This window comes from Saimiri boliviensis, chromosome 8 (assembly GCF_048565385.1).
Source record: "Saimiri boliviensis isolate mSaiBol1 chromosome 8, mSaiBol1.pri, whole genome shotgun sequence".
Lineage (NCBI taxonomy): Eukaryota > Metazoa > Chordata > Mammalia > Primates > Cebidae > Saimiri > Saimiri boliviensis.
In genome coordinates, this window is record NC_133456.1 from 127257263 (window position 1) to 127284332 (window position 27070).

Below are 27070 nucleotides of genomic sequence, written 5' to 3' on the forward strand. Positions count from 1 at the left end.
CTCTTTATGGTTTTCCTCACCTCATCTCTGGTAAATGTGGCAGTAAGCAGTCCAGTGCTCAAAAGGGAGCAGAGTTAGGGGAAGCGAGGTTTCTGGGAACGCCGCACCTAAATTTTAAGGTTTTGTTTTGTTGTGTTGTTTGTAGAGACAGGGTCTCATTCTGTTGCCCAGGCTGGAATTTAGTGGCATAGTCATAGCCTACTGCAGCCTTGAACTCATGGGCTTAAGCGATCCTCCTGCCTCAGCCTCTGTAGTAGCTGGGACAGAGGCCTGCAGCAGCATGCCCTGCTAATTGAATTTTAAGTTTTAAAATAAAGGCAAGTAGTTTGTAATATGAACTGTGCCCAGACAGAGTGATAATCTTTAAACTTTGCAGCAGGATTGATAATTCTGTGAGCAGGGGCCATACCTGTTGTGTTCACTGCTGTGTGGCCGGCTCAGCATGCAGCCCATGGCTTGACACGGGGCAGGGTATGTATAGGTGTGAATAATTGTATGTACAGATGAGTATATATGTGAGTAGAACATATTTCTATACATGTATAGATATATTTTGGCCTATTTATAAAATTTTATAATTTTCTATATAAGGTCTTTCCACATCTTTTGTTAAATTTAATGACATTTTGTCTGTATTGCTTGGTAAATGGAATATTTTTTATTGTCATTATACATTCGCTGTTTTTGTTTTTGTTTTTTTTTTTTTTAAATTGCTCTGGGCCATAGTGTTTCTCAGTGCATACCCAGTTGGCCTTAGGAGGTGCAGTTTCTATTGTGTGGGACACTGGTGTGGACAAGTAGCAGCTACTTGACATGTGACAACTCCACGAATTGCTGAACACTTCTAGTGTGAAGAGGATGGCCTTGCTCCTTTAGTTGACCAATGTTGCTGAGATAAAGGAATGAAATTGATTTCTGTATGTCAGTTTGTGTCTAGCACCAATAGATTTTTAAACTAACTTATATTTTTTGTGTAGAGGATTATATGCAAGTAACAATTTTGTTTGTTTCCATTTCAGTAAACTCCTTGTATGTTACGTTTTCTTGTCCTGTGGCATTGTCTGGCCCCCCTGTACAATGTTGACTGTAGGTGGATCCCAGTTTCATTCCTGACTTGAGAATGTGTCTGATGTTTCACTGTTAAATATGCAGATTGCTTAAGTTTTTGGCAGAGAGCCTTTATCAGATTAAGGAGGTTTGCAAAGAGTTTTTATCCCGAGTGGTTATGGAATGTAGATCCCCTGTTAGTTGGACTTAGTTCATTCTATACAATGTAACTCTGTTTCTCTGTGCTCCATTCTAAGTGACTTCCTCAGATCTATTTTTCAGGTCACCAGTTCTATATTCAAGAATATCTAATCTGCAGTTTAACTCATCTATTGAATTTTAGCTTTCATTGACCAGCTTAGTCATTTGGGCTGCTGTAACAAAATATGATAGACTGAGTAGCTTATAAGCCGTAGAAATGTATTCCTTACAGTTCAGGAAGCTGATAGGTTCAAGATCAAGGTGCTGGCAGACTTGATATCTGGTAAGGATCTGCTTCCTGGTTCATAGATGACCATCTTCTTTTTGGTGTAACCTCACATGGCAGAAGGGGCAAGGAAGCTCTTTGGGGCCTCTTTCATAAGGGAGTTAATCCTATTCATGAGGGCAAAGCCCCTCCCAGAGGTGCCACCTCCAAATGCTGTCTCACTGGGGACTAGGATTTAGCGTATGAATTTTGGTCTGTAGTGATTGTGTTTGCATGCATGTATAGATGTGTGTATATATATGTGTGTGTCTATATATGAATGCTGCAAACATGGTTCTTTTTAAAAACTCTGTTTTATTTTTTCAGAGTATCTTTTCCCCCTTATTTAAAAATTTCTTTGGTTTTTCACCACTGTGCACACACTTATTCTATGGTCTTTATTTATTATCTCGAGTTTTCGAGCATCTGATCTTGATATTTGTTGAGTTTCTTGACTCTTGCTCAAGAGGCAAGAGACCATTTCTTCCTCCTGTGTCTTGCCATTTTAGAATGTGAGCCTTTCATTAGAGGACATGATCTGATGGAATTCTGGGAGACAGCCTGCTTCAGAGTGGTTTATAATTTGGCCAGTTTGGTGTGAACTTTTTCTCTAGGAGTTTCCTGGGCTACATGTATAAAATAGAATGTCAAAAACCACATTCAAGATACAGACAGACTGATAGTTACCAGTTGCTGGGAGATTGAGCAAAGCTTTCCCTCTGCAAAGCCCAGGCTCTTTTTCATTTGGATTCATAGACAGTTTCTCTTAATTCAGGTTTTTGCTAAGATCATAGCTCTCTGAGGGTTCTAGCTGTATGTAAAAGTGTCCGTTCCAACTCCTGTGTTATATCCTGTCCTTCAGGAACGTTAAAATAATAGTGTCTTCAAACCAAGACACTTCTGAGAGTAAAGGGAGTTAGAATTCTTAATTATACCAGATCACAGGTGTGAACCAGCATGTGTCACCTTAGTCAAAACCCAAGACCAGCTCACACAGCTGGATAGCCCCTGCTCTGCCACAGACTTCAGTTCTCTCGATTCGGCCTTAGGCCATTTGCCTTGCCTTCTTGCCATACTCTCATAGGCATTTAAAAGGCTGTATTATATTTTAACTCACATTTTGAAGTGCATGTAGCATAAGAGCTTTTGGGTTATTTGGTCTGTGTGTTGGAAGAAGAATCTGTCTTTACTTTTAACATTAGCATCTTTATCTCCTTGGTTAATCTTGAGATAGAATATTAGATACATTAAGATAGAAAATTAGAAATAGGACAGCAGAGAAAAACTGGGGAGAGAGGAAGGGAAAAAGGAAACAGTTATAGGGAAGAAAAAAGAGGGAGTAGAAGAGAGACTGAGAGATGGGCTGGAAGGACGGAAGAGAGAGAGATGGGGATGGAGAGACAGGGAGCTGGAGGGACAGACAGACAAGCAGAGCAGATGAGTGCGGGCTGGATGTGTGCGCACAGAGAGCTGCAAAGAGTCACATCCATTCAGACAGCAACCCACTCCCGGAGAGACTGACCTGGAGGCCCACACATGTAGACGTGTGGACGCAGACACACACACTCGCAAAGATACACAGGGACATCACTGACAGGAACACCAGCAGCTGAAAGAGAGTGAAAATAGGAGACAGCCGAATCTAAGTGTGTTGTATTTAATTTTATTAGAAAATAAAATGAAAGTCAGTGGAAGTAGAAAAGATGGCTTTTTAGATAGAATTAACCAGAACTGTAGTAGCAGCACTTAGCCGCAGCGGCCACAGCAGCAGCGCTTGCTGCCATGGGATGCTGATGGAGGCTTCTGGGCTCAGGCTTGCCTGGCGACAGCCTCCTGGAGCAAACCAGCCAGTTCAGCCCCTGCTGTCACGCCCTTGACACCTGCAGGTGGAGATCATCACCAGTTTTGAGGCAGCGTCAGGGACAGTACTAACAACAAAAGAAGCAATCTGATTTAAAATTGACAGGCTTCGTTGAATTCATAATTGCCACCCACATGATAGCCAGATTTGGAAATGTTACTACCTGAAATTGAAATTAGGGGTTTGAGATTTTAACCACATCAAATACTGCTAGAACGACAGGAAATAGAACTAGTGATGTCTTCGGAGGTTAACTGCGGGGTTGTACCACAGCTGGCCTCCCAGTTGAAGCTCACTTTCTGTGTACCTTGAGACTCCAGAACCTATCAAGGAATCGCAGAACTGTTGACTCCTTTGGGCTCTGCTCACTAACACTGTCCAGACCTAAGTGGACAGCCCATCTTTTGGAGATGATTTATTGGAGTGATTATCAGTTTGGGGCATGGCAAATGTAGAGAAAGGGGGATGCAAGGTAGGGGGTGGTTTGGCTTTGCGGGCTTGCTGTGGTGCCTCCTCTCCATCCAGTGCTGTTTAGGCCTTGCTGTGCTTTTCCACTTTGCTTTTTACTGGTTTTTCAGATTGGTAGTGATAACTAATGACGCTTGCTTGTTTTAGCCGCTGTCTTATTACCTGGATCTTTTTAACACTGGAAAGTAAACCTGGTGCTGGTGTAAAAGACAAGATGAGCAATTGTGGATCGCTGTTACTGTGCCATCTGTGGAAAAGACTGAAGAAAATGAGGTTGTTCAGCATAGGAGAATACTGCGGAATTAAACCGTGCCGCATGCTGTTTCATTTATCGTCAGTTTTGAATAAAGGCATTGTATTTTACCGAGTGCTCAGCTAAAACATGGACTGAAAGCAGTATGACCGAACATGCAGTTGTCACTTAAAAATCTGGCAGGAGGCCCTTCGAAAAAGCATTCTATGAATATTAAATGCAGCTGTGTGTCTTAATAGGTATCAACATCATACAGAAAAAATAGGCTAAAACTCTGCTTCCTAAATATTAGATTGAAGTCAACTCAAGGGATTCCATGACATACCTTAAAACTGCCTTCTCTAAAGCATTGCTTCCTCAGAGGTTCATTATGGATTATCTTGCCATTCTTTAAGGAAGTAGGAGACTCTAATTTTTTTTCTTTTTCTTTCTTTTTTTTTTTTTTGAGACAGAGTTTTGCTCTGTTGCCCAGGCTGGAGTGCAGTGGCGTGATCTCGGCTCACTGCAAACTCTTACCTCCCTGGCTCAAGCAGTTGCCCTGCCTCAGTCTCAAGTAGTTGGGATTAGAGGTGCATGCCACCACACCTGGCTAATATTTTTGTATTTTTTAGTAGAGACGGGGTTTCACCATCTTGACCACACTGGTCTTGAACTCCTGACCTCAGGCTATCTTCTTGCTTTGGCCTCCCAAAGTGCTGGGATTGCTGGCGTGAGCCACCACATCTGGCTGCATCACCAAAGTTTTAAATATCAATTTCAAGCCAGCACTCCTTAGAGAACAGAAATTGTATAATGAAATTTAACAGTCTTTAGTGTCTATAAGCCTAACATTTATGTATTGAGAGTTTTATTTCTTTAGCCCTGATCTAAGTGCTGTGGCTTAATGTTTTTAATACCCGTTATTTCTGGGGCCCCTGTTGTGTGGCTGGCAGACATCCTGTCCATTGTGCTGGTACATAACTCCTAATCTTCACAGCAGTCCTAGAAGCAAAGTGTTATTAGCCCACTTTGTAGATAAGGAAAATGAGATCAGAATAGTATCACAATTTGCCCAAGGCTATTGAATTCAAATCTGGATCTTTTACATTATAAAATGTGTAATTCTTTTTTCTACTGTTTGAGCTTCTCTTTGGGGAAATGAATGATTCCCACAACTCCTAGAGAGTCTAATTCCAGCCTTTAGAATGTGGGTTATAGAGTCAATCCTGATGGATTTTTCATTCTTTTTGTTTTCCCCTCTAGTACTTTATACTTCAGCTTAGAAGGATGCTCTTGGTAAGGCTGGGACTTGATCTCTTTCATTACTTCTGTATCCTCAGTACTTGTAACTCAGCAGTACCTAGCACCTAGTAGATGCCCAGTGATTATTTGTTGAATGAATGAATGAATGAATGAAAACCATGACAGAATGGATTGGCCCTGACAACCTCTTAGTATATACTTGTAACATCTAATGAAATGCTGTTTTATCCTATCACAGTGTAATTGTGAAGGGAAAGGTGATAGAAATGTCATATGATGTATTTTGAAGTCAGCTAAATACATGTTTTGTCTCACCATTAATTGACTGCAGCCCTTTGAAAACCAAGAATTCTTATGACCATGAAATAGGTCATGTAGAATAGGAAAGTTAATGACACAAGTGGTCACTACTCCAGAGTAGTGTTTTGATAAGAACAAGATTGAACACAATACCTAGCATGTAGTGGAAATTCAATGGATGTTGGTCCATTTAACTGAATTCAACTGAATAGCCTTGCTAGGAAAAAAAAGCACAATATTTATTTTTGACTCTTAATGGTCCAGTGCTTTGTTTAAGCTATTCTGTTGTAGGCATGCTATTCTGTATCTCCTAGGATTGGTCATATATTTTATTCTTCATTGTTCACTAGCTGGTTCTACACTCTGATGTGTCACGTACTTCATCTTGTCTCCCTGAATCTATTCTGTGTTTGTGTAGAACAGACCAGGCCATACACATCTCTGCCTCTCCCGGAGGCCGGCCACATGCCCACCTGCCTTGGGGCAGAGCTCTCAGCTTCTGTGTGGTACTGTCTTTTTTCAGGAATGGAAATGCTCTGGTGGGGCTTCACTCTTTCAGTAAGGCAGTGATTTCTGCTAAAACGACACCCAGTAGAGTAGCTATTTAAATTTTAAAAGTTCTTCTTCTGGGTGAGTTAGCACATGAGGGACTTCAAGAGCTCGATAGGAGCAAGTGGGAAGAGTGGAGCTCTCTGCATGCGGGGAAGGCGGGTCTAAGGGAGGCCCGGCTGTGTGAGTTTCCAAGAGGAGCTTTGCAAGGGGTGAAGGATATGTAATTTGGGGGTGGATTGAGGGAAGATTATGCGAACAATTAATGATTAGATTATTACTCTAAAATTGAGTATAAACTGTTAGAGCTGACTTCAGCAAAGTGGTCAGCATACTTTAGCAGTGAGGTGTATTTCATCTGTAATCTCTAATTTTAATCTCTGATTTTTAGTATTCCATGAATTTCTTCCTTTTAACTTTTATCACTGAAAAACATCATAGAGGTGAATTGAAACCACTTTGCTCTTCCAAATGTGTTCTCCCTCAATGTAAACATTGGGAATATCATTTTTCCTGAGTCTTTGCAGTGAGGGGATTTTTTTCTTTGTGGCTAAAATTGCACTGTTTGTTGCGCTTGGCTTCGGCCTGAAGTTAGAGTGATAAGCAGGTTCATTTTGCTTGGCTTGTGAGAATGGTGGCTTTCCTTTTTTTTGTTTCCCAAAGAGGTGGAGCTCTCATGACAGAACACATACTGTAATTACCATAGTTTTCTTCAAGATCTGGGCTGTACTCACCTCATCTGTGAATTTCACATCAGACACTGGTCTTGAAGTCTCTGAAGTCTGCAAGTCACTTGCTGTGTGTCACCACACTGGGGAGAGATGACACCTGGTCTGTCACTATTAGGGACTACCTGTGGCCCAGGAAGCATTCGCATCAGACTTAGAGTTATATCTTGGCCGTGAAGGAAACACGACAGGCTTTTCCTCACCTCCCACTTGGTGCTGACCTTTCATAGGGAGAATGTTAGATGTAATCCTGCTGCTCAGCTTCCCCACAGAACAAGTGGTCGTTGTGCCTCTCCTCGCTGCAGCCCTCTTGAGCAGGAGTGGCGAGCACAGGGGCTGCGTGGAGGGCGAGGCGCCTTCACTCAGGAGGGCCTCTGAGCCAGTCAGTTTCACCCGGGGCTTCCGTGGCAGTGGACTGTGTTGAGGGGAGACTCATCTTCGTGACTCTGAATCTCCTCTGACTTCAGGGAGAGCTACAGGGCATCTCCTGGGAACACCCCCTTGTGTTGGAGAGGCAGTCCAACCACTCAGAGGGCAATAAAGGGCCAAATCAGTTTTCACAAGCAGGTTTTTAACAAAAGTTTAAAAAAGGAAACCAATAGGCCAGGCACAGTGGCACATGCCTGTAATCCCCCAGCACTTTGGGAGGCTGAAGCAGGAGGATCATTTGAGCCCGGGAGTTTGAGACCAGCCTGGGCAACATAGTAAGACTCTGTCTCTACAAAAAATAAAAAAATAGCCTGGCTTGTGCTACATGCTTTTAGTCTCAGCTCTTCATGAGGCTGAAGTAGGAGGATCATTTGCATCCAATAAATTGAGGCTGCATTGAGCCATGCTTGCACTACTACATTCCAGCCTGGGCAACAGAGCAAGGTCCTGTCTCAAAAACAAAAACAAAAACAACCAACAAGTGTTTACAATACATAGAAAACAATCATATTATTCAAAGATAACCAAATACTGAAATATATTCTCTTAATATATTTTCTATGCCTACACATATTTTCCCCCAAAAGGGTATTATACTGCTTTCATCTCCTAATGACATATGGTACATCGATTTCCATGCCAATAAAATATTCTTCATGTGATTTTTAGATGGTATGATAGCATTTCACCATACAAATGATAGTACTATTATTTACTATTAAAAAGCCTTATTAGGATCAGGTGCGGTGGCTCACACCTGTAATCCCAGCACTTTAGAAGGCCGAGGTGGGTGGATCACCTGAGGTCAGGAGTTCGAGACCAGCCTGACCAACATGGAGAAACCTTGTCTCTGCTAAAAATACAAAATTAGCCGGTGTGGTGGCACATACTTGTAATCCCAGCTACTCGGGAGGCTGAGGCAGGAGAGTTGCTTGAACCCGGGAGGCGGAGGTTGCAGTGAGCCAAAATCATGCCACTGCACTCCAGCCTGGGCGACAGGGCAAGACTGCATCTCAAAAATAAAAATAAAAATAAAAATAAAAATACCCCATTATTGGAAGCCGTCCCTTAGAGTCTGTGACATCCCTTAGCAACTTTGCAACTTTGAGGGTCTGTGAACATAACAGTATAGAACCCTAATCTTTAGGCAGAGGTTGTTCTCCAGGACATTCTTGGACTTAAGAACAGGTTCTCAATTCCCTGAGAAATGACAGACTTGTGTTATTTTGGTTCCAAACAGGAAAGCTTTACATTTTTTTGATCGTGATGTTCCGTGAACCCCTACTGATAAATTTTAATAATAAAAGTGGGTCTTAAAGAAAACTGGTCTGGTAGGTGAGTCTCAGGCGTTAAGGGAATAAGGTAGGAGTTTCTGAAGTCCAGATGCTGTCTAAGGCCAAGGATCGCTTTTCTGGTGTCACCTTGCTCGCACATGGGAACTGTGTGCATGTTGTGCTTCCACTGATGCTTTTCTAGGGAACTATGTATGTGTTAAGGTTTTTGGACGCTAAAAGCCTCCATCATGGTTAGGATTTTATATTTGCCCTCATTTTGATAGCAGAAGCCCTCAAAACATTTAGTAGCACATTTACTATTTAACCCCTTTTATATCCTAGTTGAACAGGAAACCTCCTTGCAGTCATTTTCACCATGAAATTTCTTGACTAACTGTAGTTCAAATTGAAACAAGTTTGAAAAATTCAGGGTCTGTTTGACCCATCTTTCTCCTTCCATCAAAACCCCTTAATGCCTTTAACTGTGAAATTATTGTGTAATGTTAACAGAAGTTATATAATACAAGAAGCACCAGATAATTCAAGTAGCATCTGTTTAAGATTCAATAGATATTTCTTTAATCAAGTACCCAGGGAGAAGTTAGAAACTGGCTCAGTTAGCCACTGGCTGACACAGGAAGAAACCACCACACTTCAGAAGTTTGCTGAGGACAGATCTCTGTGTGGATAAGTGATTACATGTTACCTCCAGTGCATATTTATTTGACCATCCTTGTCTTTCTTTTACTTTATCTTTTGATCAATTAGCTATTAATGCTAATAGCCCCATCTATTTTTATTAGTGTTGATTCGATTTCTCTGCAAATTTATTGAAATAATTGAACCCAAAAAGTTTTATTCTGACTCTCTAAGTTGATTTTAAGACCATCCTGGCTTACCAGTAATTTTGATCTCTCTTGCCTCCCCTAACTTAATTCTTGTGTTCTGCTTATTTTCTATGGAATTTTTTTTTTTTTTTTAAAACTAGAAAAACTCTTCTGTGATGGCATTCTAAGTTGTTTATACCATACTGACAAGTTGTAGCCTTTGGAAATTGTTCTAAGATTGCAAAATCAAGTGCTTGTGAGGACCTGCCTGTGGGTGTCGGAAAAGCAGAGAGAGGGTGGTCACTGGGGAGCCTGGAGTATTGTGTCCTGTAAGGGACACAGCCACTGTGAAGGGGCCACAGCTGCTTGTCTTCAGCCTGTTGTGACCGTTTGGGTAGGGCTCAGTGCCACCAAACGATCCGATTTCTCAAGGGAAGCTGGAGATAGGGGAGTGTGTGTATGTTATGTGCTTGAAATCTCCTGAGTTTTATATGTTGACTTAAATGTTTCTTAAAAAGTAGGGATCAAGGGAAACATGTCTGTGGCCCAGATTAGGCCCACAATGGCTGATTTGCAGCTTTTGCTCTAAGGCAGGCATCCCCAAACTGCGGCCCCCTGAGGCCATTTATCCTGCCCCCCGCCGCACTTTAGGAAGGGGCACCTCTTTCATTGGTGGTCAGTGAGAGGAGCACAGTATGTGGTGGCCCTCCAATGGTCTGAGGGACAGTGAACTGGCCCCCTGTGTAAAAAGTTTGGGGTAAGTTTTGCCTTTTCAGAAAATGTTCTTAATTAACAGAGTATATGGATGCTGCCTAAGGGTAAGTTTTGCCTTTTCAGAAAATGTTCTTAATTAACAGAGTATATGGATGCTGATTTGCCCTAAGGAGTTGAGATAGTCCTATTTTAATCACCTTGAATAAGGAACTACCCTGTACTTGACTGTAAGGTTTTGATGAATCTGTTGTAGCACCTAACTCTCTTTAAAGGCATGCCATAACGCTGTCCTGCTATTTTGTAGTATACTGGGTGCAGAGCAGAACTTTTTCAAAAGAAAGTGGAGTTTTTTTGTTTTTTTTTAAAGGCTAATAGATCTCGAGCCAACTGTCTTAATTTTTATGTATGATTTTCAGATTTCTAAATAGCAGTGTTCTGAATTGAACCAAAAGGATCTATTAACATAATAGCTATAGGTTTCCAGAATCCTTGAATGTATTAGCAATTCAAAGCTGAAAAAGAATTGAGTCAATCTTGGTTCCTCTTAGTTATCAGATGGTTTATTCATGTACTTTCTTTTTCTTTCTTTAAAGATTTGAACATGGAATTCAATCCTTCAGATCATCCTCGGGCCAGCACAATATTCCTCAGTAAATCTCAGACAGACGGTAGGTCCTTAATTTATGTTGCTGTTCTTAAAAAAGGCTCATGTTGGTGATTCACCTAGTGTTGGTTTCCCAGTAGACTTAATTTTCAAGATGAAATAGAGTCCCTTTAGTGAACCACACATATATTGTTTAATGATAGGTCTCTTGGGATTTTTGGCTTTTGCAGTGTTATGTTTTTAGAATTTCCTATTTGAAGCATCTATCCTCATTTTGTCAGGCAGCTGTATTATTTTTACATACGTTGTGTGATAGGAGTTTCTACCCTAAGAGTCAGAAATTTTCCTTTTAGAATTGACATCTGTGTCACTTCTCATAAGATCAGAAGTATTTGTTAATTTAGACAGTATGTAAAAGAAAGCCAAATATAATCCTTAAATAAAAGCACCACTGCCTGGCTTTGTTGAAAGCTGAGTGGAACCGTACACTAGGTGCAGACGTTTTCTTTTTTTGCCACCTCTGTAATAACCATATCTAAGTTTATTCTTACAGATTGCACCATCTTTGTGGTTCATCCCAGGTGTGTGTGGGATTTCTCCTAGAGGTTTTCTCTTTTTTCCGCCCCTTCCCTGGCCCTTGGCTGCAAAGGAGAGAGAGAGAAAACTTACACAATACAGCAAACACACATTGTCATTGGATTCCTACAGAAAAGAGTGGCAGGAGAGCCTTGTTAAATGATAACTAGAATATTATTTTAAGATGCTGGAGTCCTATGTGATTCTATCCCTGACTTTTTGGGCGGTTGCTAAGCTTTAATTCAGAGAATATTCTAAATGGACTAGAAAATAATCAAACATGTCTTTAAAAAAAAATTACGATTATACTTGAAGTTCTGGGGTACATGTGCAGATTGTGCAGGATTGTCACATAGATATACACATGCCATGGTGGTTTGCTGTAGTCACTCCCCCGTTGTCTACGTTAGGTATTTCTCCTCATGTTATCCTTCCCCAGTCCCCCTATCCCCTGCTGTCCCTCCCCTGGCCTTTCCACCTCCAAACACGTTTAAGATGGTAAGTTCATTTATGAGAATTGATAGCACTTCAGTAACAATTAAGGAACAATTCTGGCAAGGTATAGTGCTGATTTGATATTATTGGGAATCTTAAGCAAGCCACTGACTTGATTAGAAAGAGTTGGATGTGTTTATGAAAAGTTAACGTTTCCAAGAATAAATTAGTATAGGCATCAAATATGTAGGTTGGTGCAAAAGTAATTTCGGTTTTTGCCGTTAAAAGCAATGACAAAACTAAAGTAAGTTTTCAGTGTGCTAGATACAAAAGAAACATTTTTTTCCCCTGAAGCAGGAAGCCATTGGGAGGGGTGAGATAATGCAAAGGAAGGAGGGTAGCAGTGAAGATGGATATTTTGGAACCATGAAAAATGAGGTTCAAAACCAAGTTTTACAAACACTTAACTGATAGTGCTATGAAAACAAGAAATGAAGTTGACTGACTTTCAGGTTTTCCTCTTGCTGCTTGTGAACTCGGTGCGGACCAGCTTCATTCAGAAGATGCCATAACAAGAGGCTCCTGAAATTGCATTAGAACCTCCAAGTGAATTTCCCGTACTGTGGTTATCCTGGCAGAAGGAAACTTGACCCAAGTCAAGGTGGCTCCAGACTTAGCTTAGGGAACTCTGCCTTCCCCTTCCCCTTTGCCCTAGATGTCATTCCCTTTCCTCTTTTGGAACATCAGGGCCTCAGTTACTCTGACCCCTCCGTTTATTGCTTCAGTTTCTCTTTAAGTGTTAGATCGTTCTGCTCAACATGTAAACATACATGAGTCTCATAGAAAAAGGGAAAATAACCAATACCTCTGTCCAGGTGAAAACTTCTACGGCATTTCTGCCTCTCTCCCTGTTTGTTCTCCCATTGGGACCTTCCTCCTACCCAGCCATTCTGAGGAGCATCGCAGTAAAGTGACCTAAGGACGTTTCCCTTCTTGGGCTTTTGCCCTTGGATGTGGCACTTGCTGTCACCAAGAATTCCATGCTTTTCAAAAATTCTTTGGCCTTCTATTTTCAAACGAGCAATTTGCTGAAAATAAGTGCCTCTGTTGAACAATTGCTTTATAAATATTTAGAAAAGAATCAATTTAAAAAGTAGGTAAATTGGTAACTTTAATGATTTAATTCTTTGGTGAAATGATAATCAGAGAATCAGCTACTTGGTGAATTGGCTTTTGGCAAATTGGTCCTGAGAAATCCTGCCCTTCTGAAAGCTCCTTCTCAGACATCTTTATAAACTTCTATTTGTCGCTCCAGTGTAGTATTTCTCAGGGTGCCTCCTTTACTGTCATATCTTTTTGTTTTCTACACAGTTCCTCAGGGCATTTATTGCCAACTATCATATCTAACCATATTTTTCTCTGTACTATTCAAAGCTCATGTATTCAACTGCCTGCTGGACATCTTTCCAGCGAAGGCTGTCGGTTCCCCTGACTCAGTGTATACTGTCTCAGACAGAACTTACGAATTCTAGTTAACGTTCTGCATTTTCTGCCCTGCCTATGTCCCTAAGCCAGGGAGGGCTTTGGATTTGCCTCGACCCTTTCCTCTTCTCACAGATGGGCAATGGTGCTGGAGATAACATTTCTTCCCAGCTTCAGGTTCAGTGACATCATATTGGCAGCTTGAAATAGCCATAGTGGGAGTATTTACACCATGGAAATTGGCAAATGCTGCAAATCAGAGCATTTTAAAAACAGATGAATGTTAAACGTTCACTAGCACACCATCACATGCAGACATTCCAAGGTGTACGCACTTTCCCCTCTTACCCAGCCTTGAACCTGACCACTCCTTCCCATTGCGGTTGCTGCTGCTTTAGTTCAGACTCACAGTTCCCCACTTGTGTTACTGCAGTAGCCTCTGGACCGGGCTCCATGCCCTTGGCCTCATCCGGGATCTCTCTAGTCCCAGGTCTGTGCTTCTGCCAGCTGACAGGACTTCCCGTGAATCAGATATGACTGTGCCACTGGCTTCCTTAACCTTTCTCCAGGGCTCCCCAGTTGCTTTAGAGTTAAATTTCAAACCTCTTAGCGTGGAATACGAGGCTCATCGTGATCCAGCCTCTGCCTTCCTTCCCAGCCAGCTTCCTCTCTTCCTCGTGTACCTCTGTGCTTCCGCCATACTGAATCGCTGTCTTCCTGAAGTCGGCCACCTTTTTCACACAGCTGACTTCTTCTGTTCTTCAGGCTTCTCCTGCGGTCACTTCCTTCTTGAGGGTTTCCTTGACTCCGTAGGCTGGGTTGAGTGCGTTTGGTGAGCTCCTGTAGTAGTCGCCTGTGGGTCTTTCTTCATTGTCTGAACCATGCTGTGGCATCTAAAGCGACCTTTTTGTTTTTGCCACCTGCCAGCTCCTAGAAGAAAAGAATCATGTGATACCAGATTCAGTATTCTTCGTGCCAGCCTGACTGGTTGAAAGAAGGAAAACGACAAAACCAGGAAGCATTCTTGATTTGATGTGATAATTTGTCACTTGGATAAACTTATGTTTCCATCACAAGACCACAGTTGTGGGTCTTCTACCCTAATTTTGTTCTAATTGGAAGAAATGTAGTCTGAGACAGTAAGGCAGACTCTGTGTTAGAGTCCTTTGTTCTGAGTCTGGTGATCTCTTCTTCCTTCATTCAGGTCGATGTACTTTGAAGGTAGTTCAGATTAGGTTTGTAGCTAGGAGGCCATTTAGGATGGTGACAGTTGTGTTAGGGCCTGCTTCCCCCTGCTTGGCCCACAGACTTGCAGCTCCTGGGTCTTTGCCGCTCTGTGTTTCTGCAGACCCCACATTCTGTTTCCCCCTCAGCACTTTATGATCTGACAAACAAGTTGTCAGCCATGCATCCCACCTCCCAGCTGTTCAGTCGTCTGATTTAGATGGTACCTGCCTGGTGTCATCAGAGTTTCTTGATTGCAGAATTCCTTTTCCTTTGGACAGCCAAGAGATTTAGGCTGGACATGGGACTTTTTTCTTGTTCCAAGCAGGAGACTAGAAACTCCAGCAAAACTGAGTAAGCAGCCTTCTCATCAGATGCCCGCAGAGGCTGAAGGTAGAGGTATTTTATCCAAAGCCAGAGTGACGGCTTGCTTTCTTCACACGGAGAGGATGGCATTGCAGACTTTGTGCAGGAGCCATTCAGCAAAGAAGGGACCAGGAGCTCTTCATGGGGTTAGAGAAGTCCGCCAGGCCAGAGAGAAGTTAGGCTGTGAGATCTGCCGTGGTTTTTCCTGCTACTGTCGTCACTTGTGGGGAGGAATTGCAGTTCCTGGTGTCCTTTCCTTTTCTGTACTTACTTTGGTTCATCGTTTTCAAAGATGTGAGAGCTTAATATTCTTAAATAATACAAGAAAGCAGCCAAGTCACATCTTCTTCCTTTTAATTAGTATGATTTTTAGAGGTTCATTGTCTTAACAAAGAATTTGAAGAAAAATAAAACGCCAGGTGTGTGGGGTTTCGTTTCTGAGGAGTCCCTTGAAATAATGAAAGGAATGAGAACCTTGCGTCCCTCGCGTGGCTGTCGTCGCTGGGGCTGTGCTTTGGTCCTGGGCAGTTGAAGTTTTGTGTGGCGAGACGACCGCCCTTCTTGTCCTCTTGCCTGCGTTCAGGAGCAGCTCCCCACGGCCCCTCGGGATCGCTGCCCTCCAAGTGCTGCCGCGGCCTTGCCGTCCTCACCTCACTTGCATTCCCAGCTGTCCAGCTCCTTCGTGGGTGCTGGGTGCTGGGTGCTGAGGTGCCCCTTTCTCTAGCTGCCCTCAGTTGCTCGGTGAGTCTCCCCAGGGCATGTCAGGTGCCATGGGGAAGACCTAAGCTTATACCAGTGATTTTTATACTTCGTTCCTTTGGTTATGTACCATGGAAAAGAATTTTGAAAAACTGAACTTCCTTAAGCATTTTTATGTTAACCTTAAAATTTTTTTACCCTATCAAAGCATATAATTTCTGATGTATTGTAAACACTGATATTTTAAAATAAACTGTCCTTTAAAAACTATTCCAGATGAAATTTTAATATTACAATACATGAAAACGAATGTTTTCAGCTTCTTTTTTGATCTAAATACCCACCATCAGTCCTTTAAAATGTATGAACACGGTCCTCTCTAACAGTTGGAAATTTCATATCACTCCTTTATCGTCTTGAATTTGTATTTCCATTCTATTTTCATAACATTTTATACTAGTGTAATACATTTTGATTCCGGAAAGTTATTTATCACACTGTCATATTCTTTCCTGTAAAAATATGACCTAAATGTAATTCTATTTCTGATAAGCCTGAGGCTCAAAATACTAAACATAAACTCTTGATTGAGAAATCATTATTATCGTTAGTCCTCTATTGATCAAAGTAATACAAATATATTTACGTTTTAATGGATACTTAGTAAACAGAAAAGGGAAATATTTTTTGGAAAAACATTTCTTGGTGAGATGCCTCTGTGGTTACATACTACTTATTACTGAAATGAGGCAGTATTTATCATCAAAGGCTTTGTTTTTATAGATGTAAGTGCTCAGGAACTTTGGTTATATAAATAGATGGAAATAGAAGGAGTTTTATTATAGTCATATCACTCAATTCTTTCTACTCCATGCAGTTTATATTTCGAAAAATCTCCAAGGGATTTGTCAACCAAAATAATTCCTAATGATCGGCTACAGTTCAGTTTTGTTCCCCTTCAATTTTACTGACAGTAGAGAGTTGGAATCTATTTGATTTGCAGAAGAGTTACTCAGTTAGAGAAGTCTCTCATTTTTGCAGTTTCTGGGAAGTATATCACAAAAGGTTTACCAAATGTAACACATGACTTTTAATTAAATCTACCCTTTTACATTTGGTGGCACCTAGTTTAACCTGATACCCTCGGGAGCGTTGGGAAAATAAATCTAGACTTCATCTCAGACCGCCTTCCCTGGCGGCTGCTCCACTGGCGTCTGCCCGCCCCTCTGTTGCAGCAGACATCTTCACCGTGTTGTGATTTATTCCAGGTCTTCACGTTTATGTCTCTCTGCCATTCACAGTGCCAGGCCCATAGAAGGAGCTCAAATGTATGTAGGATGGAGGAACCCCACCTGTTCTTTTCCTCCTCGGGACTTTGTTGGCAAAGCCAGTCATCATAGTCAATCCAGTCAGTCAAATGTCTTACTTGCCTTTTAATTATGTATTTATTTATTTTTATTTTTGCCTACCATACCTGTTTCTTAGAAAAGGTCTGGTTTTATTTTTCCAATTCACGGGACATATTAATGTGCATGCCTGTGGCTGCCATTGTGCTTCTGATTGTAAATGGCCAGACAGGTGCAGGGAAGTGCATGCCTGGCCAGCAGCCTGCGGTCCGCTGCACCTTCCTGCCCCACCCTTTGCTCTCCTGCTCTGTGGCCCTTGCCGATCCCCTGGAGCCCTTGGAGGTTTGCACGCCAGGTCGGTGCGGGTCTCGGCTTGGCTGTGCCTGCCTTCCTCTGTGAAGTTGTGAAGGAGGAAGGTGGTGGGGGCTTCTGCGTCACACCTCAGCCCTTTTAAAGGTCTCTTTGGATACTTGGTTTGAGGACCTTTGCTCTAGTCCAGCCCTAAGTTATTTGCGACAGACCATTTCAATAAAAGAATTGCAAAAACTACTACCTGACCTGTCTTTCCCTCTAGTTTGGGGTGTGTGGAGGAGGGTGGGTACTCAAAAGCCAGGAGTAGTCAAGAGTGCAGACAGGTCTGTTTCTGCGTGCTGGGCTGTCCTTGCCCTCGCTAGCCTGTGGTCATCCCAGGGGCAGGGAATCAGCCTCTGGCCTCCAGTTAGGCAGGGCTCTAGGATCCAGCTCTGCTTCAGGCTCTTGTCTGCCATTAGTTGGATTTACTGTCACCTAATCTCTTGGGTCATAACTTTCTGTAAATTGGCAATGGGCACACCTGTCTCCTCCAAAGCTTGCTGTCCTGAAGCATTAGAGTGAGTCCTGGGCACACAGTGAGCCCTCAGCAGTGTCTGCTGATTACCTGTGATGTAACAGGTACTTTGGGATCCTCACTGGGGATCCCTTGAGTGAAACTCTTCCAAGACCCCTGGCAAGGAGGAGCCATCCCATCCTGGCACTGTAAGCATGTGTTCCAGGGGCATTTCCTACTACCTGGTAGACAGCCTGTCTGGAAATAGCCCACACTCTTGGGGTTGGTATGTCTGCGTCTTTCCTCTCCTGCCAGCTTCTGCTCCCAGTTGTTACCTAGTTTTTAAGAATAAACCTATTGCTTGTCTGGGTCTTAACGGACACCCCCGAGTCCTGTAGTCAGTGTCTAAGCTGCACCTGTGCCCCGAATCTCTCCCACCTTCCCCTTTCTTCCCAGACTCTCCCCTCCTCCTTCCTCTCCTGGTCTGTGGCGAGGCCCGTTGTCAGCCTCCTGCTGCCATCATGTCCCTTCTCACCTCTCCTCCACCTGCCTGCAAGTGGAGCTTCTCTTAGGCCCCCCCCGCCTGACCATCTTTCTCCTCACCACAGGGACAGTGAGACGCCAGCACACACACACAGCCCTTTTCACCCTTCCTGGGGGTCCCCTCCCCTGCAGGCATGAGAGGCCATCACCTGTGGCATTCTTTGTCCTCTGTCCCCTCTGGCCCAATGGCTGCCTCATAGGTGATGCTCCCTTCATTCCATTGATTCCACCTTTCCTCGGCTGGAACACCTCTGGAATCAGGACAATCAGTGACTTGCCAAAATCTAATTGGCAGCATTTTTTTTTCTTTCTTAGTGACACATAAGAGTAATGGTGTACCAGAAATCAGTGGCATTATGTTCAGTGCAGTTTGCATATTCCTCTGTGTGGAGGTGATTAATTTATGGTATAGAAATAAAGAAATAGTGTGTCTGTTTATCTGCTGTATTGCATCTTGCTTGTGGTTAGGAACTGCCTTCCACATTCCGCAGTCTCTGCAGTGGTTAGCACATAGAAGATACAAAGACAGGAGAATGAAGGAATGAGGCCAGACATTGTTGACCCACCCTGGGCAGACCAACCTGGGAACAGTGGCCCAGGTAGTGACTAGTGGCCTTCTGTTTTGTGTTGCAACTTTACCTTCTCCTATCTTCCCTAGCTTTGCTAGAAAATGGCACATGCATTATTTAGGGACAGGAGGATGCAGGTGTTTTTAGCCTCAAGTGGTGTATTTGGGCTTTCCTCTTCTGGGTCAGAGCTCAGCATGACCGTGCCACGCTCAGGCCAGCCCTCCCCTCAGCCCTCTGCAGTTGTCTCTTGAGGTGCATGGGGGAGGGGAGGGCAGGTGTCAGGTCTCTGAGCCAGGCCCCGCCCAATAAGTCAAATGTACCAGAGAGGCGCCCTTTGGGTGCCGTGGCTCACTTTTCTTGGGAGCATCACCCGACTCGTGTTTTCGTCTCTCGGACTTTCCAGTATGGAGAAAGCTGCCGACCTAGTACAAGCTCAGATGAAATCATTTAGACCCAGAATGTCAGTTTTCTCGGTTTGCCTTTTACCGTATCCTCTTTCCTGACCTGCCCTGTTCCCAGCCAGAACGTTGCTCAGTGAGCACTCATCCAGAGTAGAGCTTAGCAGGGATGACTCCCCCAGGCTGGGGAGTTTGATGTCCTGTCTATCACAGCTTTGTCCTACTGTTAGACAGCGCCTGAAACTCTTACTTTTCAATTCTCTTTTTAAAAACTCTGAGGACCTGCATTTCCCCTTCAGTTGGCACAGACTGATAACCTTGTAAGTATCTTTCATAGCTTACCGTGTTTATAGCCTACCTTACGTAGTTTATGTTTTTGGCTGGCTGCCTTCGAACAGCTAGGGAGGCAGCTGAATTTCATGATAATTTGACATAGTCACCAGGTAAAAATAGTTAATGCCTTGGAATGATTGCCTGATTCCAGCGGTCCTCTGGAATCAGACTGCCTGAGCTGGAAGCTTAGATCCAGCACTGTCTGCATAATCCTGGTGCATATGATCCATCCACATGATTTCCCTGAGCCTCAATTTTGTCATTGTAAAGTGGAGTTAATACCTCTTTGTGAGGTTGTCAGGAGGACTAAATGCATAATCCATCAAAGCACCAAGCCCTGTACGTAAGACAGCATAAGTTCTCAATAAATATAATCCTTACTCTGGAGGTAGGTTCTCATTGCTCAGTTGGATTGAGTTTCTTCCCTGACTTGGGTCTGTGCCGACAGCTCCTGTGTGCTGACTGTGACACCTTGCCTCAGAACACTGGACCTGACCAGGAGGAGAAGGGCTGGATACCAGGGCAAGAGTGGTGGGTGGATTCTGTGCGCTGCTGTGCCCAGGCCCATCTTTTTCTGTGTTTCCTTGATAAAGATAGCTCTTGAACCACCGCATTTTAGAATTGCTTTCAAGCCAGTCCTGTAATCCCAGCACTTTGGGAGGCTGAGGCGGAGGCTCACTTAAGCCCAGGAGTTCAAGACTAGCCTGGACTGCATAGTGAGACCCCCCCATTTCCACAAAAAATAAATATCTAGAAATAAAATAAAGAGTTACTTCCACACACTTTGGAAGCAAACTAGGAAGAGGCCAGGTCTGAGATGATATCAGCCAGCATTTGATAGCAGCCCATATAATAGAATACACAGCACTTTGAGTCTCACTTAAAGAATAAAATAATAACCTCATCCCACCATGTGTCAGGATAGAATTCTGATGGATTGACTAGTAGTAGATTAAATGTAACAAATACAGTCATAAACATCTAGAAGCAGTATGCATGAATATTTAATGTCACAATGGGGAAGGGGCTTTTAAGTTTGTAGAAGCAGTGGAGGAAATTGCCTGAAAATGGAAACTCATGTCAAAATGCATTCTAACAATGAAATCATGAGTGATGGAAATAGCACAATATGTAGGAGAAAGGATTAATAATGCCTTTATATGTTAAAGAATTATGATACAATCAGTGAAAATGGGCATGTTTCTGTTGACGTGTTTGTATATGAGCACGTATGCTTGCACATACTTATATACAAATACATCCGTATGCAAAAGTGTACATCATGTTTGCTTTGCATGTATGCACACAAAAAAGACTCAAAGGATACAAATACATCCGTATGCAAAAGTATACATCATGTTTGCTTTGCATGTATGCACACAAAAAAGACTCAAAGGATACATGTCAAAATAGTAGTAGTGATTGTCTCTGGATTGTTGGATTAAACAGGTTGGGCATCTCAAATTTGAAAATCTGAAATCTGAAATGCTCCAAGATCTGTAACTTACTGAGCACCAACCTGATGTTCAAAGGAAATACTCATTGGAGCATTTTGGATTCAGATTTTTGGATCTGAGATGCTCAAATAATGCAAAATTTTAAAATCTGATAAAATCCTAAATTCACAATACCTCTGGTCCCACACCTTTCAGGTAAAGGGTGATAGGGATACTCAGTCTGTGTGCGTGTGTATGTTTTATGTGTCTCTGTGTTTTCCAAGCAAGGTTTAATTTTTATTTGCAGTTGCATTTTCTTCTTTATACTCCTCCGTATTTTCCAGATTTTCTGCAATAAGCATGCATTTCTTTTCTAATTAGCAGAAAGTTTTAAACTGATGCCACTTAGTTGAAGTTTCTGTGCTTCTGAGGAAATCCTTTGGCCTTAGATATTCTCTACGGGAGACAGAAAACCTCTCAAGTAAGTTGGCAGCTTAGATGGATATTTGTTCTTTGAATAGTTTTCTCCTTATGTTCTTCCTTCACCTGCCTTCTATTATTCTCTTCCCTGGAATTTTCTCCTCTCCGTGACTGGCTCTGCCCGCAAAATCTTAGAAATGTTTTCGTGTCTTTTCATTTTTGTTTCATCGGCCTTGTTTATTTAGATTTCAGTTTGAATGCTCAGAATGTCACATTCCTCTGTGCCCAGATTTAGAAATAAGCGCAGGTCCCAGACAGTTCAGAGCAGGCCAGAGGTCTAATTGGAAGCGCCCTTCCTGCAGCACAGGAGATGTGTCTGGGGGCGGGGAAATGGCCACACCAGGATGCTTTGTTCTGGGCTCCGTAGTGTGGGTGATGTTCCTGCCACAGTGCACTTTGTGTCCTGGACGTTTGTGTTCCTGACTACCTCCCTGTCATGTCAGGAGCTCAGCAGGGCAGGAGCCTCCATGTGTGCTCCAAACAGGGGCTCAACAGTTGTTTTGAATTGAGTGAGTGAGTGAATTCATTGAATTGAAACCTATAGGAACTGTGTGGTAATCTCAGACTTACTGTAAGAAAAATTAAAGGCGAACTTTTAATTTTATTGTTCAAAGCCTGATCTGTGCTACCCACAGGAAAAAGGAAAGGGAAATGAAATCTTTTCTTTTCAACCAGATCTTTGTGATCTGCACTGGAGCTTTCTCAGCAATCAGCTTCATATCTCCAAAGAAAATTCTATCATTCTTTATGTTGTCGTCGAAGCCTGCCTCTTGTGTGGTCTGCCAGTCCTTCCCATCCAGAGTAGTTAATCGGTTAAGCAAAGTTTCCTTTTAGAATAGCACAGCTCTGTTCATGCCTGGTTCTGATTGTCATTCTGTTTTTAAATGGGACTCGTTTTTTGCAGATGCCGTGGGTGCCCTTGCACACCGGTGGTGCTGCTGCTGGAGGGCGGGTGTAGAGAGGAAGGAGCCTGGTTCCTGCCTTCCTCGGCCCGCTTCGGCTCTTCTGTCATTTTCCAAAGAAAAAATGTCTTAGGACCTTTTTAGTACTGGCCTCCTATGGCTTGGTGGTAGATGACACTTGCCATTGGAAGGTCAGTCTATTTTAGAAATGCGAGAGGAGAGTCAGGTGCGGTGGCTCACACCTGTAATCCCAAAAATTTGTGGGGGCCGAGATAGGAGGATTGCTTGAGCCCAGGAGTTCAGTACCAGCCTGGGCAACATACTGAGATCTCATCTGTATATTAAAAAAAAATTAGAAATGGAAGAGGAGAAAACAAGATAATCTTTTAAATATCTACCTGTGACAGGAATCAGGTAAAATTGTGCTTAGGGTGTTAAAAAATCCCCATTTAATAATTAGGCACTAGTTTGAAAGTTGTATTTTAGAGTGAAGAAACTTTACTTGGGTGAGATTGTGGCAAGAGAGTGTCCCATAGCAACTTAAGTGGAATTTGTTGGTCCCTCAGATTGCAAACACTGCCTTTTACTCTCTTCACTCTGCATTTTATCTGGAGAAGACTTTTAATGTCAACTGTAGTGTTTTTGCTGATTTTAGATGGCTTATTTGTAAAGCCTCTGGTACATTCCCTGTTGATGTCGTTATGGACTGTCACTGTAGACAATTAAAAATCTTCTTAACTATCATTGATTGTGTCAGAGAAGATCGCTGTCATTCCTCTCCCAGGAAAGATGAAATTTATGATCCATATAAATTTATTGCCTGTTTTCCTTAAGCAAACCATGACTATTAATTTAGTTAGACATTAACTCAGACAACTCCAGATATTTTGATTGATGTGTTATAGTAACCAGAAATACTGAAGTTTTAAAGATGACTGAAACCAGCTATTAGGAATGAGTTGGCGTATTGCTTATTCCATTACATGAAACACAATAGCTGAAGCATTTTGAATTTCAGGGCTGTACCCACATTAGCCTCAGTGGTTTCAAATTTATTTATTTTGAAGACAGATTTATATTTTGGTAATTCTGTCAATCTTTTCAGGTGATACACTACTATAAAAGATTCTACTTAACTGCTGGCCATGGAGGCTCACACCTGTAATCCCAGTACTATGGTAGGCCGAGGCAGGTGGATCACCTGAGGTCAGGAGTTCAAGACCAGCCTGGCCAGCATGGCAAAATCCTGTCTCTACTAAATACAAAAAATTAACTGGGTGTGGTGGTGCGTGCCTGTACTCCCAGCTACTCGGGAGGCTGAGGCAGGAGAATTGCTTGAACCTAGGAAGTGGAGTGAGCTGAGATTGCACCACTGTCCTCCAGCCTAAATGACAGAATGAGACTCCATCTCAAAAACAAAACAAAAAAAGATTCTACTTTTTAACCCTGTGGTAATGTCTTGGTCCTGCTCCAGCTAGCTTAGGTGAAAAGGGGTAATTAATTTTAAGAGCACTGAGGGTATCTCAGAAGGCTTAGGAATCAGTGGAACTGGGTACTAAAAGCCATTAGGACTAAGGCAGTACCTGCCTTCCTGCCTTCTACCCATCTCTACTCCCCCTCCCCCGCCCCCTCGTGCTTCTCTGCATGGCAGCTGTGTGGGGGTCCAGGACTCATAAGATGCAAAATACAGTCACACTCATGACTGTCACTTATTACAATGCAAGCACGTGAGGCTTTGTAGAGGGAAGAGGTGCATGGGGCGAGTCTTCTCCCATGGGGCTGCACGGGTTGCGCTTCATCCCCACCATTCCCAGATGTGAAAACACCGTGGAATGTTGTCAGCCAGCGAAGCTCCTGGGTAGACCCAGCACCCACGTTTTTATGGAGACTGCTCATGTAAGAAGGCTCTGCCTGTTAAGTATCAAAATTCCAGACTCTCAAAAGGAAATAAACCATACTTTGTGTGGCATAGAGCATGTTGTTTGTGCAGACAGCTTAGGCACAGTGAGCCACTCTTATCAGTTAGGTAATGATGGGAAGGAGCTCTCCCAAATCCAAGTTCTCAGATACCAGCCAAGGGCCAGCCTTGCAAGCAGACAGGCCCTTCCATAGTCAGACCTGCTGCTTCACTCTTTCCACCCCAGTCTGAAGTTTACACACCATACCTTCAGTTAAGGTTGAGCAGAGCCCTTCGAGTATGTCCCAACTCCAGATTCCCAGGAGAAGGAGTTAGCCCAGAGAGGGTGGAGTGTCCCCCTGATCCAGGCAGGCTGTTCAGAGAAATGAGTCACCTGATCCAGCATGGGTATCAGGAAATCTTCCTGTGGACAGGTGGTTTGTTTGGGGGCTCAGAAGACACTCCAAAAGCAAGTCGGCCATAGGGATGCATGTGTGGAAAGTCCTCTCAGAAACTGTACACACTTTATCTTGCAAAGGCCCTCTTGGGAGGAGCATTACAAAGCCATGCAGGAAAGAGGTGCCTGACTGAGGCCCCAGGAGCCCTGGTTTGCTCTGAGGAAATAGGGTAGTGTGTAGGTGTTCATTTGCATAGAAGCGGTGAATGCCTAAGAGATTCTGTAAGAGATTCAGATAGCTTATCCTCAGGTGTTCTCTAATAGTCTCGGTGAACTTTTGTTTTTCTTCACCATTCTCATTGCAGCCAGTTGGAGTTCTTGAAAATGGCCCGTTTCCTCCCTAAGATTGATCCTTGTAGGTGGTTGACAAGAATGGCATACATATTTATAATATTCTTCTGTGTCTGCTGTAGTTTTTGTTTGTTTGAAAGCTTTTATATTAATCCATTTTCATGCTGCTGATAAAGACATACTCCAGCCTGGGCAATTTACAGAAGAAAGAGGTTTAGTGGACTTACAGTTCCCAGGCGCTGGGGAGGCCTCAGTATCATGGTGGAAGGTATCTCAGGCACATCTCACATCGTGGCAGATAAGAGAAGAGGGCTCGGGCAGAGAAACTCCCTTTTTTATGGTCATCAGGTCTCATGAGACTTAGAGAACAGCATGGGAAAGACCTACCCCATGATTCAATTACGCTGCACCAGGTCCCTCCCACAACACGTGGGAATTCAAGATGAGATTTGGATGGGGACACAGCCAAACCACATCAGCTTTCTTGGTCAGACTTTTAGTCAGAACTGTTGAAGGCTCTGCATCTCAGCCATGACTTCTATGTGTGAATAATTCCTGATCGTCTCAATAGTACCCATATAGGAAGTGCTGGTATTTCCTGAAGCATGGGTCTCTTATTTGCTGAAGGCAGGGGCTGATGTAGGGTGTTGAGGTGACCTTAGTATGGGCAGTGGTTCCCACAGTTGGGAGATACAAGTCTCTTTTGCACAAACCTATCACTGGGATGCTCTGAGAAGGGCTGAGTGTCACCTCAGAATATAGTGGGAACCCTGTCAATTCTGTGGTCCAAGTAGAAAGGGGATTTCCAGATCCCTTCAGTCAGTGGGAAATTGCCGTAGAATTACCATCATATCCCCGTCCTTGGCTACATGCATAATAGTTTAGTATGAATGAAAGAAAGTACACACATGTGCATGCACTCTGCCTGCTTGCCTGCCTGCCTGCTTGTCTGTCTGTCTGTGTATGCCAGGAAGTTAAAACCCAGAACTTCCAGCCAGACCCTCATGTTTGTTTTGCTATGGTTCACATGCGGATGCTTTCTCGGAGTCAGGTAAACAGTAATCCCTCTGCCTCCATGCTATGCATAGCAGACCACTGTGCATAGCTGCTGTCTGTGCACTCATGCTCTGTGTGTGCTAGTCTGGCCTCAGGCATTGCCATGGTGCCCTGTCCTATCCTACGACAGCAGGGAGCTGATCAGATGGACCCTGTGCATGGGTCCATCTGACGGCTTGATGAAGCTACTACCTTCTATGTGTCAGTCTCTCTCTTTAAAATACCCAACAGTATCCTCAGACTAATTTTTGCTTTTGCATTTTCGCTTTTGTTGTCTTTGACCTACCGAGAGTAGAGGGCAGCATTCACTCCAGAAAGGACAAGACTTCTAAGGAAAAGAGAAGTGTCTTTTTGTGAGTGTATGAGAGAGAGAAAAACAGTTCCTTAGCCCCTCTAGCCAATCAGCAAGAAGGCTTTTGAAAACAGTATTGAATCTACTTTGCAGGGGCATGGTCTGTAAGGAGATAACTTTCTTCTGTCTTTTGAACACTGTTGTTTTAGGCTACAGGATAACATTGTTGATTCCTGGGGACCTAGGATGTTATCTTCTTGAGGGAAGCCTATTCTTCGTGTCTTTTACAGTAACCAGTAATTGTGTTGATGGATTCATCTGTACCCACAAAATGAGCTTTCAGAAAAGAAAATGCAAAATTCAGTGATACTAGATTATTGTAAGCTGTTCGCATTCCCTGTCCCTGACCTTTCTACCTCCCTGGGGCTGTGGGTTCCCATTCTGAGAAACACTGAGGTCTGGGAACACTGGAGGCTGAGCTGCTCAGCACAGGCCATGCGTGCAGACAGCAGGGTGAGAGCCACCTTGTTAGAGCAGTAACGATTATGGTGTCCTCTGTCAGACTCATGGGGTTGGGTGTGGGTGCCACAAGGAGCTCTAGGGGCCTCCCAGACAGAAACCCAGCTGGACTCCCCAGCAGCAAGCGTGGAGAGTAATGGGTTTCCATGATAAGTAACGCTGCTGATGTATGTCGTCTTCCTGGATCTCGATGCTTTCTAGA

General features: G+C 43.2%; 1 protein-coding gene across 4 annotated transcripts in view; it reads left to right on the plus strand.

The window, feature by feature from the left end:
• Nucleotides 1–27070, plus strand: part of CCNY (cyclin Y) — a 204719-nt gene that overhangs the window by 117460 nt on the left and 60189 nt on the right. For 2 of the 4 annotated variants that reach the window (XM_039478748.2, XM_010349006.3), the window contains exon 2: nt 10752–10826. In XM_039478748.2, coding sequence (XP_039334682.1) covers nt 10752–10826 — 75 coding nt within the window. Of the gene's footprint in view, nt 1–10751; nt 10827–18678; nt 21456–27070 lie in introns of those variants that run through there. The other 2 variants (XM_010349010.3, XM_074405304.1) reach the window with 2 other exon arrangements.